The 16,709-nt window shown below is 44.8% G+C and overlaps 1 protein-coding gene across 1 annotated transcript; it reads right to left on the bottom strand.

Moving 5' to 3' along the window:
- Positions 1-9,667: 9,667 nt before the first annotated feature.
- Positions 9,668-16,428, bottom strand: LOC119300296 (dipeptidyl aminopeptidase 4-like). Its single transcript, XM_037577312.1, has 5 exons — positions 15,692-16,428; positions 12,813-13,019; positions 12,142-12,171; positions 10,948-12,060; positions 9,668-10,474 (listed from the first exon to the last, which is right to left on the bottom strand). Exons 1-5 carry the CDS (start codon positions 16,184-16,186, stop codon positions 9,923-9,925), a joined length of 2,397 nt encoding a protein of 798 aa, XP_037433209.1. The 5' UTR covers positions 16,187-16,428; the 3' UTR covers positions 9,668-9,922.
- Positions 16,429-16,709: the final 281 nt, after the last annotated feature.

Here is a 16,709-nt window from a genome sequence, read left to right as displayed (position 1 = left end):
GTCATCTCTTCACTTCCTAAGCCGGCAATCTCATTTGTGATGAGAGCAAGCCTAGAGTACATTTCAGCGACACCTTCACCATCCTTCATTTTAAACTTGTCAAGTTGACTTTGAAGCACATCCAACTTGGATTCCTTGACGGAGTCGGTACCTTCGTGCATATCAATCAAAGTGTCCCAAATTTCCTTTGCATTCTCAAGACGGCTGATTTTGTTGAATTCTTCGGGGCACAATCCGTTGAAGAGAATATCACAAGCTTGAGCATTGTATTGCAACATCTACAACTCATCCGCGGTAGCTTCACGGTTTGGTTCTTTCCCATCAAAGAAGTCACCTTGCAAACCAACACACACAATAGCCCAAACGGCGGGGTTATGTCCAAGAATATGCATTTTCATTTTATGCTTCCAACTAGCAAAATTAGTACCATCAAAGTAAGGACCTCTACGGTTATAATTTCCCTCGCTAGACACCATACTCTCCTAGGTTGTGAAACCAAGGCTATGACCACCAAAAGCTATGGAGATCAAAGCAAATGGAGACCAAAGCTCTGATACCACTTGTAGGATCGAAAGTATGTCTAGAGGGGGGTGATTAGACTACTTGACCAAATAAAAGCTTAACCTTTTCCCAATTTTAGTTCTTGGCAGATTTTAGCTATTATAGGACAAGTCAAGCAATCATCACACAATTCAAGCAAGCATGCAAAGAGTATATTGGCAGCGGAAAGTAAAGCATGCAACTTGCAAGAATGTAAAGGGAAGGGTTTGGAGAATTCAAACGCAATTGGAGACACGGATGTTTTTCCCGTGGTTCGGATAGGTGGTGCTATCCTACATCCACGTTGATGGAGACTTCAACCCACGAAGGGTAACGGTTGCGCGAGTCCACGAAGGGCTCCACCCACGAAGGGTCCACAAAGTAGCAACCTTGTCTATCCCACCATGGCCATCGCCCACGAAGGACTTGCCTCACTAGCGGTATATCTTCACGAAGTAGGCGATCTCCTTGCCCTTACAAACTCCTTGGTTCAACTCCACAATCTTGTCGGAGGCTCCCAAGTGACACCTAGCCAATCTAGGAGACACCACTCTCCAAGAAGTAACAAATGGTGTGTTGATGATGAACTCCTTGCTCTTGTGCTTCAAATGATAGTCTCCCCAACACTCAACTCTCTCTCATAGGATTTGGATTTTGTGGAAAGAATATTTGAGTGGAAAGCAACTTGGGGAAGGCTAGAGATCAAGATTCATATGGTAGGAATGGAATATCTTGGTCTGAACACATGAGTAGGTGGTTCTCTCTCAGAACATATGAGTTGGAATTGTGTATGTGTTCTGATGGCTCTCTCCAAGAATGAAGAGGAGGTGGAGGGGTATATATAGCCTCCACACAAAATCCAACCGTTACACACAGTTTTCCAATCTCGGTGGGACCGAATCAACAAACTCGGTCGGACCGAAAAGGTAAACCTAGTGACCGTTAGAGATTTTCGGTGGGACTGACATGCAACTCGGTAGGACCGATATGGTTAGGGTTTGGGCATAACGTAATCTCGGTGAGACCGATTACACAAACTCGGTGAGACCGAGTTTGGTAATAAGCTAACCAGAGAGTTGGTCAGGCAAACTCGGTGGGACCGATTTGCTCTTTCGGTGAGACCGAAAAGTTACAAAAGGGAAACGGAGAGTTTACATTGCAATCTCGGTGGGACCGATTCACTCTTTCGGTGAGACCGAAAAGTTACGAAAGGGAAACAGAGAGTTTGCAATCCCATCTCGGTGAGACCGAGATCCCTATCGGTAGAACCGAATTGCTAGGGTTTGGCAGTGGCTTATGACAAGTGAAACTCGGTGGCGCCGGATAGAAAGAATCGGTAGGACCGAGTTTGGCTTAGGGTTTAGGTCATATGTGGATATGGGAAAGTAGTTGAGGGTTTTGGAGCATATCACTAAGCACATGAAGCAAGAGGCTCATTAAGCAACACCTCATCCCTCCTTGGTAGTATTGGCTTTTCCTAAAGACTCAATGTGATCTTGGATCACTAAAATATAAAATGAAGAGTCTTGAGATTTTGAGCTTGAGCCAATCCTTTGTCCTTAGCATTTTGAGGGTTCCACTTTCACATCCATGCCATGCCAATCATTGAGCTTTCCTGAAATAGTCATCTTGGAATAGCATTAGCTCAATGAGCTATATGTTGTTATGAATTACCAAAACCACCTAGGGATAGTTGCACTTTCAGCTGCTGATCTCCTCAGGCGTTTCTAGGAGCCCCTCTCTGCTAACAACATCGCTGCTATTGCCAAGCTCACAGGCCTGGACTGCGAAGCTCTGAAGATTGCAGCGGGCATGGCTGGAGCGAGCGGCGAGGATGCATCAGTGTTGTGATCATGATAGTTCTCCATCGTAGTCTTCGTCGACGGCTGGTCTTAAACCAGTTTGAGTTAGGTTTTATTCCTATGTGTCATGCCCCGTGTAAGGTAGGAGTAGTTAGGCGACGCCGGAGTTTGGGGTCTATTGGTGGCTCGTGTAGTCCCCAGCAGGTTTGTAAGGCTTGTGTGCTCGTTTCTTCCTTCAGTAGCTATGTTAGTCGACGAAGAGAAATCCTCTGTCCCCATGATTGATACGAACTTCAGAATCATGTCCTGGAACGTGCGGGGCCTAAACTCCCCTGCAAAGCGCTCGGCCGTCTGCGAAGTGACTCACGCCAACAAAATCACGATCCTAAATCTACAGGAAACAAAGATCGAATCCTGGTCTACACAACTAGCAGTAGAAGTAGGGGGGCCTTCACTTCAGGGATGTGTAGTGCTGCCCGCGACAGGCACTAGAGGTGGTGCCGCAATTTTTTGGGATAAGCAGGTAGTTGACATAGTCTCTCACATGATCGCAAGTTTCTCCATCACGGTTAGGGTCCAGTTCGTCGGCAGCAGTGATTTCTTTTGGATGACAACCATCTACGGGCCGATAGAGGATGATCAGAAAGAAAACTTCCTTTCTGAACTCGCCAGCGCGGCCCCTCCCCCAGCTGAACCTTGGATGCTTAATGGCGACTTCAACATGATTTACCGGGCCAGCGACAAAAGCAATGGACTGATCAATAGAAGGATGATGGGCCGTTTTCGCCGGGCAATCGACTACGCAGGGGTCAGAGAAGTCAAGTGCAAGAACAGGCGATTCACTTGGAGTAATGAACGAGACGATCCTACTTTATGCAGCATTGACAAGGTCTTTTGCAACTTGGCATGGGAAGACTTGTTCCCCGACGTGTTGCTTACAGCGGCTTCCACGTCCTTCTCCGATCACTGCCCCCTGCTGTTAGCAAATGGTACGCCGCCAGTTAGGAAAGCAAGGTTCAGGTTTGAAAGCTTTTGGCCACAATTCCCGCACTTCCATGAGACAGTGCAGCACGCCTGGGATCGGCCAGTCAACCACGACTGCCCGTTCATACGCATCGGCAGGAAACTACAAAGGACAGGGGCTGACCTGAAAATCTGGAGCAAATCGCTCTTTGGAGGCGCCAAGATGCAGTTCCACATCGCAAACACAGTGATATTACAGTTGGACCTGGTGCAAGAGTCCAGACATCTGACGGAGCAGGAGTGTGTGCTTCGCAAACAACTTAAACTCAAGGTGATTGGGCTGGCCGCAATCGAGAGAGCCAGAAAGCGACAAGCATCCAGGATCATGTGGCTCAGGGCTGGCGACGCAAACTCAAAGTTTTTCCACGCAAAAATCAGAGCAAGAAGGAGAAAGAACTACATTCATTCGATCAGGGTGGGCAACACTGTCATTACTGAACATCAGGAGAAGGCTTCGGCCGCGCGCGACCACTTTACAGAGATTTTGGGAAGGAGCCGGCAGCGAAACTGCACCCTAAACTGGGACAAACTGCATTTGCCAGTAGTCGACATGACGGGGCTCGATCTACCTTTCACCGAGCATGAGGTATGGGCGGCAATTCAGGCCTCGCCGGCGGAAAAAGCGCCTGGACCGGATGGCTTCACCGGTCGTTTCTTCAGGGCTTGTTGGAACATCATCAAGCATGACATTATGGCAGTTTTCCAGAAATTTTATGATCTAGCAGGAGCAAACTTTGACGATCTAAACAGAGCGTTCATAGCACTGCTGCCGAAAAAGGATGGAGCAACGGAGATGCGCCACTTCAGGCCTATCAGCCTCATACACTCCGTGTCAAAGCTGATAGCTAAGGTCCTATCTATGCGGCTGGCCCCAAAACTCAAGGACCTCATCTCACCGGCGCAATCTGCTTTCCAAAAGGGCAAGTGCATCCACGATAGCTATCAGTATGTGCAGGGTTGTGTAAGAGCACTCCACAGGGAGAAGAAATCGGCCCTTCTTTTCAAACTGGACATTGCCAAGGCCTTCGATTCAGTTTCTTGGGAATACATACTGGAACTGCTTCAGAGAATGGGTTTTAGCCCACAATGGAGGGACTGGACCGCCATGCTGTTATCCTCTGCCTCCTCCTCCATCCTCATGAATGGCGAGCCTGGTGAGAAGTTCTGGCACCGACAAGGCCTGCGCCAGGGAGATCCTTTCTCCCCGCTTCTCTTCATCATCGCCATTGATCCACTTCACTGCCTGCTAACAACGGCTACGGAAAGAGGGACGCTGGCCTAGTTGCCGGGTCGGGGGGCGAGCATGAGGATCTGCCTTTACACAGACGACGCAGTCATATTCGCCAATCCATCCAAGGCGGAGGTGGACACGCTTCTTGATCTGTTGACAAAATTCGGAGAAGCAACAGGGCTGCAGCTCAACCAAAGTAAATCTTCAGTGGCAGCCATTAGGTGCGAAGACATCGATTTGTCGGAAGTGCTACAGGGTTTCGGCGGCACTCTGACTGGTTTCCCCCTGACTTACCTCGGCTTGCCGATCTCGATGGCCAGGCTGAGACTGAGCCACTTCCAGTTCTTGATTGACAGAATTAAAGCGCGACTGGCGAGGTGGAAAGGAAAACTGCTCAACTTGGCAGGTAGGAGGGTGCTGGTACGTAGCGTCCTCTCCGCCCTGCCAACTTTTGCCATGACTATTCTAAAAGTGCAAAAGAAGATCATTCGAGAGATGGACAAGGCCCGAAGGCATTTCCTATGGTGCCAGGATGACCAGCTTGCCGGGGGTAAGTGCAAGGTAGCCTGGTCGAAGGTCTGCTCCCCGGTGAGTGCAGGAGGGTTGGGGATCCTAGATCTAAACAAGTTCAGCACTGCCCTGCGCCTCAGATGGCAGTGGCTAACATGGGATCAACCAACAAGGCCGTGGGTGCAGCTAAAGCCCTCGGTGTCGGAGAAGGACAGAGAGATTTTCAGTTTGGCAACAAAAGTTCAGATTGGAAACGGCCGCAAAGCAGACTTCTGGAAAGACAATTGGATAGGCGACTCCCCGCTGGCAATCTCATACCCAACAGTCTACAATCACGCCCGCAGAAAAAGTAGAAGCGTTGAAGCATCCCTCCGGAATGATCAGTGGATCAAAGATTTGCAACATGGTGACACCATGGCCATTGCACCTGGTTTTCTGTCCATGTGGCGTATGTTACAGGCCGAAAACACAGTGTTGCGCCCACAAGAGGACGACCGCATACGATGGAGGCACACCAACAATGGATGCTACTCTGCAAATTCAGCATACAACATACAGTTTCAGGCCCCGGGTCAACCCATGTTCAACAACCTAATCTGGAAGGTCTGGGCTCCAAACAAGCACAAGATGTTCATGTGGCTACTTCTCCAGGACAGGCTTTGGTGCAACAATCGACTTCAGAGGAGGGGTTGGCCGAACAATTACTTCTGCCAACTGTGCCTTCGCAATCTGGAAACGTCCACACATTTATTTTGGGATTGCAGTTTTGCGCGGGAAATTTGGCTGCACACGGCAAGGCGTTCTGGATGCTCCTCCCTATCATCATTGACCAGGGGCCTCACCTCATCAGCTCAGGTATGCCAGCAGGCCATCAACCAGACTTTACCTCATAACAGAAGAGCAATCAGATCAATGATCATTATGGTTCTGTGGGAGATCTGGTACGAGAGGAATGAATGCACCTTCAGGGGGGCGACTCCAAGTTATCAGCGGATTTGTGCAAAGATCAGTAGTAACTTAGAACAATGGAGATTAGCAGGAGCAAATAAGCTAGAGGCCCCGTTCGGGGATATGTTGGGAGAAGATTGACTTCAGAGTTTCCTGCATAAGATGGCGGTCACTTGACCGGCTCTTATTATTTTCTATTCTTGATCGCTTCGATCAACCTTTGTACTCTCCTTCCTGCTAAATCAATGAAGCCAGCAATGCTGGGTCTTTCAAAAAAAAAACCTCTTGAGTTGCTGATCATTTTCTTTGACTTGACTCTACATGCAACCCTTCCGTAGCATTTACCTGCATTAACTTGAGCAATAATATTTGTACCATTTACTTTACTATTAGTAACAGAAGAATATAAAACCAATCAGTTACTAAGCAAGATTTGCAGGTGCAATGTATTGATTGATTGATGAGTCGATCACAGCTGCTAGAAGAAGGAAGAATCAGGCGCAGATCACAGATGATGGATCTTGGAGTGTGGGGTGAGAACAAAGGTGAGGTGAGTCGTCCGAGTTAAGAAAACTCAGACACATTTCCTTTCCTCATATGTTGAAGCTCCGAGCAGAATGGATCTATTGTTAGTAGCATCGTCACCTTCAAATCCCGTGTTTTTTGAGATCACACCTGTGTTTGTCTCCTCTTCCAAACTGAATCTGGTTTTAACAGTAGATCATTACTGTTTTAACTACTTGATGCTTAATGCTTGTATTTCATAAATTTTCCTGGGAGAATGGAGTTATATCTAGAGCTACAGTTTGTGATTTAAGGATCTAATAGGCATGTCATGGCAAGTAATTTAACTCAGCAATTTCCATGCTCCAGCATAAATCATGTTCTGTTGCAGCACCTAGCATTTAGATACCTTTGATTCATGGATGTACGATAGGCCTGAAGCTTGAGCAGTTCATATTCGACATATCCATTTATTCCCCATCCATGACACTTTTCGAGGTTCGACTTTCAACTACCTACCCTAAATATAGCATCTTCTGCCCCCTCTTCTTTTCCTGTTTTTTGTGAGCATTAAAACCTTGAGATATTCATCGGTGCATATCTAAAAATTCAGGTGCTATGTGAAGAGGAATTTGCACCAGTGAAGAACGTGAACGGCACAACCTACGATACCCTGAGGCTACTCCAACTGCACAACAGATGGGTAATTTGTCAGCATTTCCTGTACCAACTTGTAGAATTCAATTACAACTCAGGCATTTCATGATATAACTTTTATGATCATCTTTATGATGATCCCTTTCCCTCGTGAGCTTCGAGCTTTCTCCTCTCAGCTCGTATGCCGGAGAAAGCCTTGAGATGATTTTCCACGCACCGACATTCCACACGCCCACTGAGATTTCGCTCTAGGCGCATCAGGTCATGGCAGCAACAACAACAAATGGAAGAAGCAATGTTGCACAGGGATTGCAAGGCCGAAACCTTGGGACACATGGGATTTCGACTTAAATATTACAGGATATGCGTAGACGTGAGTTTGACTTCCAGATAATACATGCCAACCAATTTTAAAGTTGTGTCGTGCATGACAGTGGAAACATCTGTGAATTGCACAGGATCCTACAGAGCAGATGGGCATCATCAACGTGCATTATGTGGCACATAACCATGTTAAGATGCTCTTAGCCCAGGTATATAACATAAGGTATCTTTGTGTGAAGATTGGTGGCTTGGTTTCATTTTGACAATTTAGAAGCTTTTTGATTGGTGTTTCCCTCGGTAGGGTAGTGGAGAAAAAGGAGACTTACCCAAGGTTTATTTTTCTCTCTAGCAATAATTAATTTTGTACTACTTAGATAACTTGTTAAATGTTTTTTACTGCTTGATCACACATATCATATTTATGTGCTAAGAAAGGGAATTGTTAGCAGAAACAAATAATGTTGTGTGTTGGTGTCATGTAGGTAACTGCACGGCAACTGCTGTCATTAGAGGTTCAATTTGATTAAACTGACACATCAAGATCTCCATTAGGACTTACTTGCTAGAAAGGTCCTTTGTGTGGAGACTCTAAAAACATGAACACCTGTATGTGTCCGGTTATTCTAAAGCTATTTAATATATTATTGGTGTCAAGAGGACAAGTCCAGGTTTCTCATGTCAAGTCTATAAGTTTCTAGCCAAAGAATAAACTGCCCTCAAGGGTCATACTGAAAAAAAAACAGCATCAGGAAGTTGATTCAATAATCCATGCTCTGTTTGTCCCCTTGTTTGTTAGTTATTCAGTTACGAGCCTGGGTGGGAGTATTGATTACTGTTTGTAGAGATTATAACTCTTAGAGTTGCATCGAAATTATTGAGATTTTTGAGGGATTTCAGTGACGCACTCGAAATAGCTCAACCCTGCCGGAATTCTGATAAATATATTTGGCAACGTATGTTACCGGCTGTTATTCCAACGAGTACGGACAAGTAAATTTATCTATTTTATCATCATAAATTTCAACATACAATTATTTATTTTATTATCAATTATCAATTAATTTATTAATTTGCAACAATGTGTTCGGTCATTTTGTTTTCGATTCTATGCTCTCATGGAATTAATGGTAAATAATTGGTTTGTCCGTTTGAACAGGGAGAACTCTATGTTGCACATCGTTGCATCTTCCACATGAAATATTCATGTTAACTATGTGTGTATTATTTGTGCAGTATGGTTATTAGTTGAGAAAGAAATTTACATTATACTTGCTCAAGTACCGTGTGAATGAAGCTAAAGACAACGTTCCTGACGTTGTACGGGAATATCTTAAGCGCATCAAATAGATCTTAGTTTGTAACATATATTCTCATTTGAATCATTGCTCTATATGTATAGATCATTGAAATACATTTTTTTAATGAAAATGCATTACACTGAAGTGGATTTCAATAGCTGTCCAATAGTTGTGTGCTATCTTTTTCTAGACATGCAGATTTTGACATGCATTATGTTTATAGATGTAATCAGGAAAATTTAAAAGGCCCGTGGCAACGCACGGGCGTTCTACTAGTTGACCTTAAAGTTTAATATGTCAAATGGAGATCCAAGAACACCAACTCCCGAAAGGGAAGGGCAGTGGTCGAGGCCACTATGTTTGAGTGTTTGGCTTGGGCTCAATAATCAAAACTCTTTATTGAAGCACATTTGTGATCAAAGTGACTATAGTGAATGAATTTCCCCTTATGTCTTCTGCTCACTCCACCCTAAATGCGCCTCCGTGTGCACTCGTAGCTAGTCTTCAACCATGTAATCTAACTCATGCTTTCCTAAAATGATACGCAATTGCAAAAAGGAAGAAGCAAAAAGGAAGAAGAAAAGAGAACGATCTTCATCCTCTGCTTTCTACCCGCTCCCCTCTGTTCTTCCCCAAATCCCTGACCCCTGCCGCTAGGCTATCTCCCTCTTCTCCTCCGATCAGGGACATAACCGCATAGCCCAGGGAGGAGACGCCCCAGCGAAGCACGCTAGTGTAATTCTGTGCGCCCACACATGCAAGCGCATATTGTGTTCCCATGCAACATACAGTAGCAAAGAAGGCTACAGCTGAAAGAAGACACCACAAGGTAGCAAGACCAAATAACATTCTCACCTGGTGTTGAAGTTCCAACATCACATGAAAAAAATTGGATTATTCACTCTGCAACCAGAGCAGCTGACCATTACGGTCGTTATCGCAGACAAGAATCATGCATGTCCCTGCACTTGCGGATAAATACAGATGACGGGAAATGAAATGAAGTCCACGATATCATACCAACTATCCACGTTAAAGTTACACAGGGCAACGGCAGATTTCTACAGATGAATTTTCTCCCACTCTCATAGGCTTCTCTCCACAAAATCCCAGATCCTCTCCTCCATATAGATCCGGTCGTCTAGCTGGCGTGGCATGTGCCTCTCGTCAGGGAAGAGGAGGATCTCGTACGACTTGCGTTCCGCCATCAAACTGTTGATGAGCCTAGCCGTGTGCCTAAAATGCACGTTCTCGTCAATCATCCCGTGGATGAGGAGCAGCTTCCCCCTGAGATTCTTCACATGGTGCATGATTGACCCGTACTCGTAAGCATCACTATGCTCTGAGGGCAGACCCAGGTACTTCTCTGTGTAAAAGGTATCGTACCCGTCCCATGCAGTCACTGGGGCACCAGACACAGCGCAGCAGAATGTGTCGGAAAACCTTGATAGGCACATCGCCGAGAGAAAACCACCGTAACTCCAGCCATACAGACCAATATGTCCAGGCTTCGCAAGGCCTTGCTTTATTAACCACTCAGTACCAGCTAGTTGATCCTCAGCATCGACACGACCAATGTTGTACTTAAGCTGTCCCTCAAAATGCAAACCTCGCCGTGCAGATCCCCGGTTGTCCATCTGCCAGAATATATATTGTCATGAGACCAGTGATAGATATAGGTCATGCCTGGGATGCAAGCTATATGCATCTATCCAATTATGTAATGATATTATGTAATTATTATTCCATGGTTTGCAATTGTTAGGAGCACAACAAACACAGCAGGTGCATAATAACAGGATTCCGGATTTAAGCCATCACCCCGTTTGAAGATCAACCACTAGCATCAATAATTTTACTTTTATATACAAATGTGCTAGAAAAGGTTGGCATTCTAAAAACAAATCTAGCAGATTCCCTAAAAACTGCCTTCACTTTGTTTGCTTGTACTTGATCACTTCTTTTATGGGTTGTCATGGGTTTATGTTGGGTTTCATATCTAGCCTACGCAAATTGCTTGGGACAAAAGGCTCTGTTGTTGCTGTTGTAAAGAAATGCTACCTAATAAAACCTTGTTGAACGAAATAATACTAATAATAATGATGTTTACCTTCCAGACTAATATTCCCTTACTTCGCAGATACTGAGCCCTCATGTCAACAGTGCTAATCCATGAATCACTAACGAGCTGGACACTGGGACCACCATAAACATTAACAAGTGTTTTGTAGGGAGGCGGTCCATATTTCTTCTCATCGGGAAGATAGAGAGTTCCATAAAATGAAGTCCCATCCTTCCCTGTAAACTGGACCATCTCTGGAGACAGCTGCTGAAACTTTTTAAGTGGCTGAACTGTTAGTGGCTGCTCATACAGAGGCATTATTACACTTCCATCAAGCAAAGAACACAACAGGATCACAGGTGGTGATTTTACTGAGTCATACACATCAATAAACCTTAGCAACTGATGGTCAAGAATTACAGAATGCCGCCCAGTTCCACGAGTCAACCTCTTAGGGGCTTGTAATGGAAGGCTCCAATCAGGAAAGAGGTTGGTGCAGTACAGATTTGTCTCCAATGGTCCATCCAGTGTTCCAGTAAAATATATAAGTCCAGAACTCTCATTGACACCAGCAATTTGGTCGACCAACCAGTCACCTTGCGTGATAGGGCCTAAGCACTCACCATTCTTGTCATGAAGATACAAGTGTCTAAATCCTGTCTTCTCACTGGCCCAAATAAACCCACCTGGATGTTTACTACTCACTCCATTGTCTAGAGGAGTGAAACAATCATGCAATGTTATCCATATATCATGCTCTTCTTCAAGTAAGACTTCCCTTTTACCGGTGGCAATATCAAACTTAAGTAGCTTAAGTTTTGTGTGAGCTCTATTGAGAACTTGAACAGCAAGAGCATTATGATGCATCCAGTTAACCCTAGCTAGATATTCTTCATCACCATGTGCTCCATTTGGTTCTCCGCAAAGGAGATCCATCCAAGTTACCTCTCCTCCACCGGAAGAAACAACTCCAAGTCGCACTTTAACATTAGCTGCTCCAGCAAATGGATAAGCATGATCTTCTTGAGCATCTAGACCAACAGAACTTTTACCCTGATGCATAATTCTGTATAGTGGAATGGAAGATGAATCTACTTCAGTAAATGCAAGGTGTTTACTATCAGGAGACCACCAGAATCCCATCTTCCTTTCCATCTCTTCCTAAATTGAGTAATGCAAAGTATTAGATAGCAGTCACCAAAACAAATTTCATACTAATGCTAATGGATTACCCTCTAGTACCTGAGCAATATACTCAGCAAGTCCATGGACCTGAAAAGAGAGAACAAATAAAAATGTTAGATTTGGAGTTTTTCAACACTTACCCAGTATATACAGTTGTAATAATACCGTTAGCAAAAGAACATGCATGATGTACAGTTACATTCATCAATGATTGATGATGATGAATTATTGGTGGAAGGGGGTGAACACTCTTTAGCAGGTTAAGAACATGAATTAAGTTTGCTAGTTACCAGTTAAGTCCAAACATAAGCGAGCTGTTTGGCCCCGGATTTAGCCTATTTTTGTGGTAGGCCAAAAGTTCAACTGGATTAAGAATGTGTTACTAACAAGAGACTGACATGGAACATCTGACCACAATACTAGCATATACAATACCAAATCAGTACCATTAAATTCATCATTGAATATATTTTCACATCATATAGATATGTTATTGTAAATGTTCATTTTGTTTTCTATAAACTTAGTCAAACTTTACAAAGTTTGAGTTCAGTCAAAGCTAATATGTAGAGTAAATAAAACGGAGGGAGTAACATTCTGCGATCTCTGGACAAAACTGGACATGGTAACACACGGCAACAGCAAACATGCTCCTATTAAAATACTATTTGCAACAGAAAACATGCTCCTATTAAAATACTATTTGCAACAGAAAAGCAAGGAACTACCTTTCCACTTTCTCTTGCACCGTAGGTCAATTGCTTAGTTTCACCATCATCAAAACCAAAGTTATATGTCTTGCACTGCAGTTCATCATCCCTGACATATGCAATCATGGTCCCATCTGGAGATAGATGTGGGTCAATAATTGGTGATGTGGAAGAACTTTGTAGCTTGAGTACTGGTTCAGAGCCAGACAGGTCCTGAAAGTAAACCTATTGAAAAAGGAAAAGCTAGTTATACATCTCTTGTGAAATCTAGTATCTTCAAAGTTGTAGAAGTATTTTCAGAAACATCAAACCCCCTATACCAATACAAGTATATACATGATATATGCATGTTAGCACTAAAGTAACCATAAATGAAAAAGAAACAGCATAGTTGCCAAGTTTCATTCTTTAGACCAAAAATAAAATTACTATTAGAATCATAAGACAGCAGCTACCTAGTAAAACAAAATTAGAATTGGATAAAACGGCTAGCAAGGAAAAAAACTGAAAATATTCAAGAACCAGAGAGTACCCATGTAAAAAGACAGAATCGTTAAACAATGGTTACACAATAATTAGGAGCTGTATTTCACAATAATACTGCAGAGCAGACAAATGTTGTCTATGAGTGGGACCACATACTCCTAAGAGTATAGAATCATTTTCCTATATATATTCCTACACGTCCGGGAGGAGACACACACACACACACACACACACACTCACTCTACATGTCAGAGTACTTACATCTGCATCTCATATACTACAATGTGGTATGACTACCATATCATTTTGAGTATGGTCGGATACAATTTTCTAAGATATTCCAAAGTGAACTCGGAGAAAAAATTGCAAGTGAGCCCTATAGTGTTTAGTATATTTTAAACTCTGTGCATTGTATTACTATTTCCAGTCCTGAGGTCAATAGTTCTTTCACGCGAGGGGTCGATGGTTTGATTTGCCCTGAAATATTACATTTTCCTTTGGGGGGAGGCGGTCACAGTTGCAGTTTTTCTGCTGAATCGAGCAACGGCCGGAAGGCTAACCAGAATGATGCCATTTGAGGGGTGGCACAGGAGAAAGCCCGCTGTCCATCATCGTCGCACCTTTCAATCTCTGGTGTACATCAAGCCAGCTCAGATGAACGTAACCTGCGATGCCATCTTTGATGAAGAGGCAAGCTGGATTGGGAGGCTACCAACTCAGGTCATCTCTGCAGCGACTTCATCATCAAAGACCAAGCAAGTTGCTCTTGCCGCACCAAGTATAGCTGCAGGGGGGAACACCTTCCCCTGTTCCTGCACCATCCCCTGCTCCACAGCCATCTCCAGCATTGCTGCCGGCGACACCAAGCCCAACGTTGTAGCCCACGCAACCTGAGTTAATGTCATCGCCGCCCAATGACAACGAGCAGGTAGACGTGTCTCATGACGACACACCGCTGAGCTACCGAGGTATTGATAACGTGCTCAGCAACGCCCCTGTTCCTGAACAGGTGGTACGGAAGCTCCTCGGCGACACGTGGCTTCAAGAATTAGAGCATCCCTACTTATTTTGTCAGCACCAAAGACTAGCTCGCAGACAACCTACCAAAGGCATTAGGGGCAAGCTCGCTTCCATAAGCTCAGTGTAAGGATTCGAATTGTCAAGGAAACATACAGGGATTTTTTTGGTGCGTGTGTACTGATTGGGGGTGGGGGGAGCTAGTCAATCTGACTTTTGCCTGATACTGCCAGCTGCTACAGCAGCATGGTCGGTTTAGCAACCAACTTGCGTATGTACTATATACATAGCCCTTCTGGGCAACAATACAAGCTACAGCTTCAGAAAATAACACTCCTGTGTTCAGCTCCTCCTAGTCTGATTCTAACACAGATTACCAAATAAGTAGTATATAGACTACTGAAATATTCTTATATGCTACATACAATAGCTACATACTATCCGGTATGAAAGATACTACCTACAATGTACAAAACACATGTTGAACATGTGGTGTTATCATGTTAGTGTGATGAATCATCGGTGTTATAATGAAGGGATTTTTCCATCCTAAATATTGATCTAAAAAGGACATATGAATTCTGATAGATGCAACTGCAGGATTAACAACATCCAATCCATTTTTTGTGCAGTTGGTTAAAAACATATCTGTCAAGCCTGGACTGGCATCAGAAGACATGGCATGAGACGACAGGGTGATTAGCGCCAAGTAGCATATCAGGAAAGACTGCACGCTGGACTGGCTAATTTTAGACTTGCAAGTGAGATAGAGTGAGGGAATGGCTATACAGCCAAGGCACTGATGTGATGTGACAGATTATCACTGGAGAAAATAAAAGTGAATTCTCTCCAATTATTCTGCTTCCTCTCCAAATTCTTCTTCCACACCTCACATCACTTTTTCTTGTTCTGTGTTCTATTCCAATCCCATCATAGGCAGGTTTTTAACAATATTGAACAAGGCAATACAACATTTTCCCTCATATGCAACCAAGATGTCAGCAAGAACTACTCTATGTACTCCCTCCGTCCCAAAATTCTTGTCTTATATTTGTCTAGATACGGATGTATCTAACACTAAAACATAATACATCCGTATTTAGACAAATCTAAGACAAGAATTTTGGGACGGAGGGAGTACGATAACTTGGCACAATTTCTATATGGTAGTGAGTTTTTAACAATTTTCTGTCTGTCGGTTGTGATTCCCATCTCCTAACATGCATCATATATTCATCATATCGACCCCTAGCGAGAAAGAACTATTGACCTCGGGACTGGAAGTAGTAATACAATGCACAAAGTAATAAAGCTAATAAATTCAATCAGATTCAATGAGGCAACACGTTCATGCACTGAACAAATAGCGGAAGGTTGGAAGAGAAATTACGAACCCCTGAAGGGAGAGGCACGACAATGCCCGCACGAGAAGAGGGGCCGCCAGAGCGACGGGCACGCCACTCGTACCGAGTGACCCCAAGGCCACGCTCCCGGGAACGCTCGCGGCGTAGCCGCTCCTCGGCGGATAGATTGCTCTCCTCGAGCCCGCCGCCGTCAGGGGGAGCGAAGAGCAGCTCCTGGCGGCCCTTGGCGGGGTCGAAGGTGAACACCTTGCGGTGGAGCGTGCCGTCGGGGCTGTACAAGAAGGCCACTCGCCGGTCGTCGGGGCTAAAGCTGAGCGCCACCGGCGCCCCGTAGCCAGGCAGGGGGTGCTGCACGATATCCTCCACCCGCATGCTGAGACACCCACCAGATTCCTCAATGCCTCCGCAGTCACCGCTGCTGCCGGCGACGATGGAGCCGGCTAGGGGCATCTCCGTCTCGCGGCGCGGCTTCTTGCGGTTCTGCTGATCCGACCTCTCCGCCCCCGCCACGTCAAGCGATCGCATCGACCGCGAATCAACCGCCGGTAGCTCGGGACCGGCCTCCAGAGATCGCGGTTTGTTTCTTGGGGTTCTTTCCAGGCCGTAATACCGTGATCTTGCGGACGGAGGACAAGAGAGGTGGGATCTCTCCGCCGGGAAGCCAAGAAACGCCGAGCCTTCCCCGCCAGAGAGGTCGGAGAAGGGTCGCCCGGCGAGGAGGCCGCCGCTTCGGGAAGGGGGAGGAGGGGAAGTGATTTTGCGTTGGAGTTTGGTCGTTGGTTGTTCCAAGGAGCCTATCCTTATATTTGTAAAGAAAAAAAATGTTCGCCTATTCGCATTTTGGTTGGATTATAGTATAATTTTGTTAAACGGGTATCATTGTTGACTTGGTTCTCTGTAATCGTACTATCCTCGACATGGATAAGGGCCTCTTTAATTCAAAGGATTCTTGTAGTAGACTTTTTTCCTGTGTTAATCGATTTATTGGTTGTTTTAAATTTTATAGGAATCTTTCCTAAGAATTTCCTTGTACAACATACGTTTCACA

Source organism: Triticum dicoccoides, chromosome 5A (genome assembly GCF_002162155.2).
Source record: "Triticum dicoccoides isolate Atlit2015 ecotype Zavitan chromosome 5A, WEW_v2.0, whole genome shotgun sequence".
Taxonomy (NCBI): Eukaryota; Viridiplantae; Streptophyta; class Magnoliopsida; order Poales; family Poaceae; genus Triticum; species Triticum dicoccoides.
The sequence above is the reverse complement of the archived record's forward strand: the minus strand, read 5'-3'. Positions and strand labels throughout refer to the sequence as shown.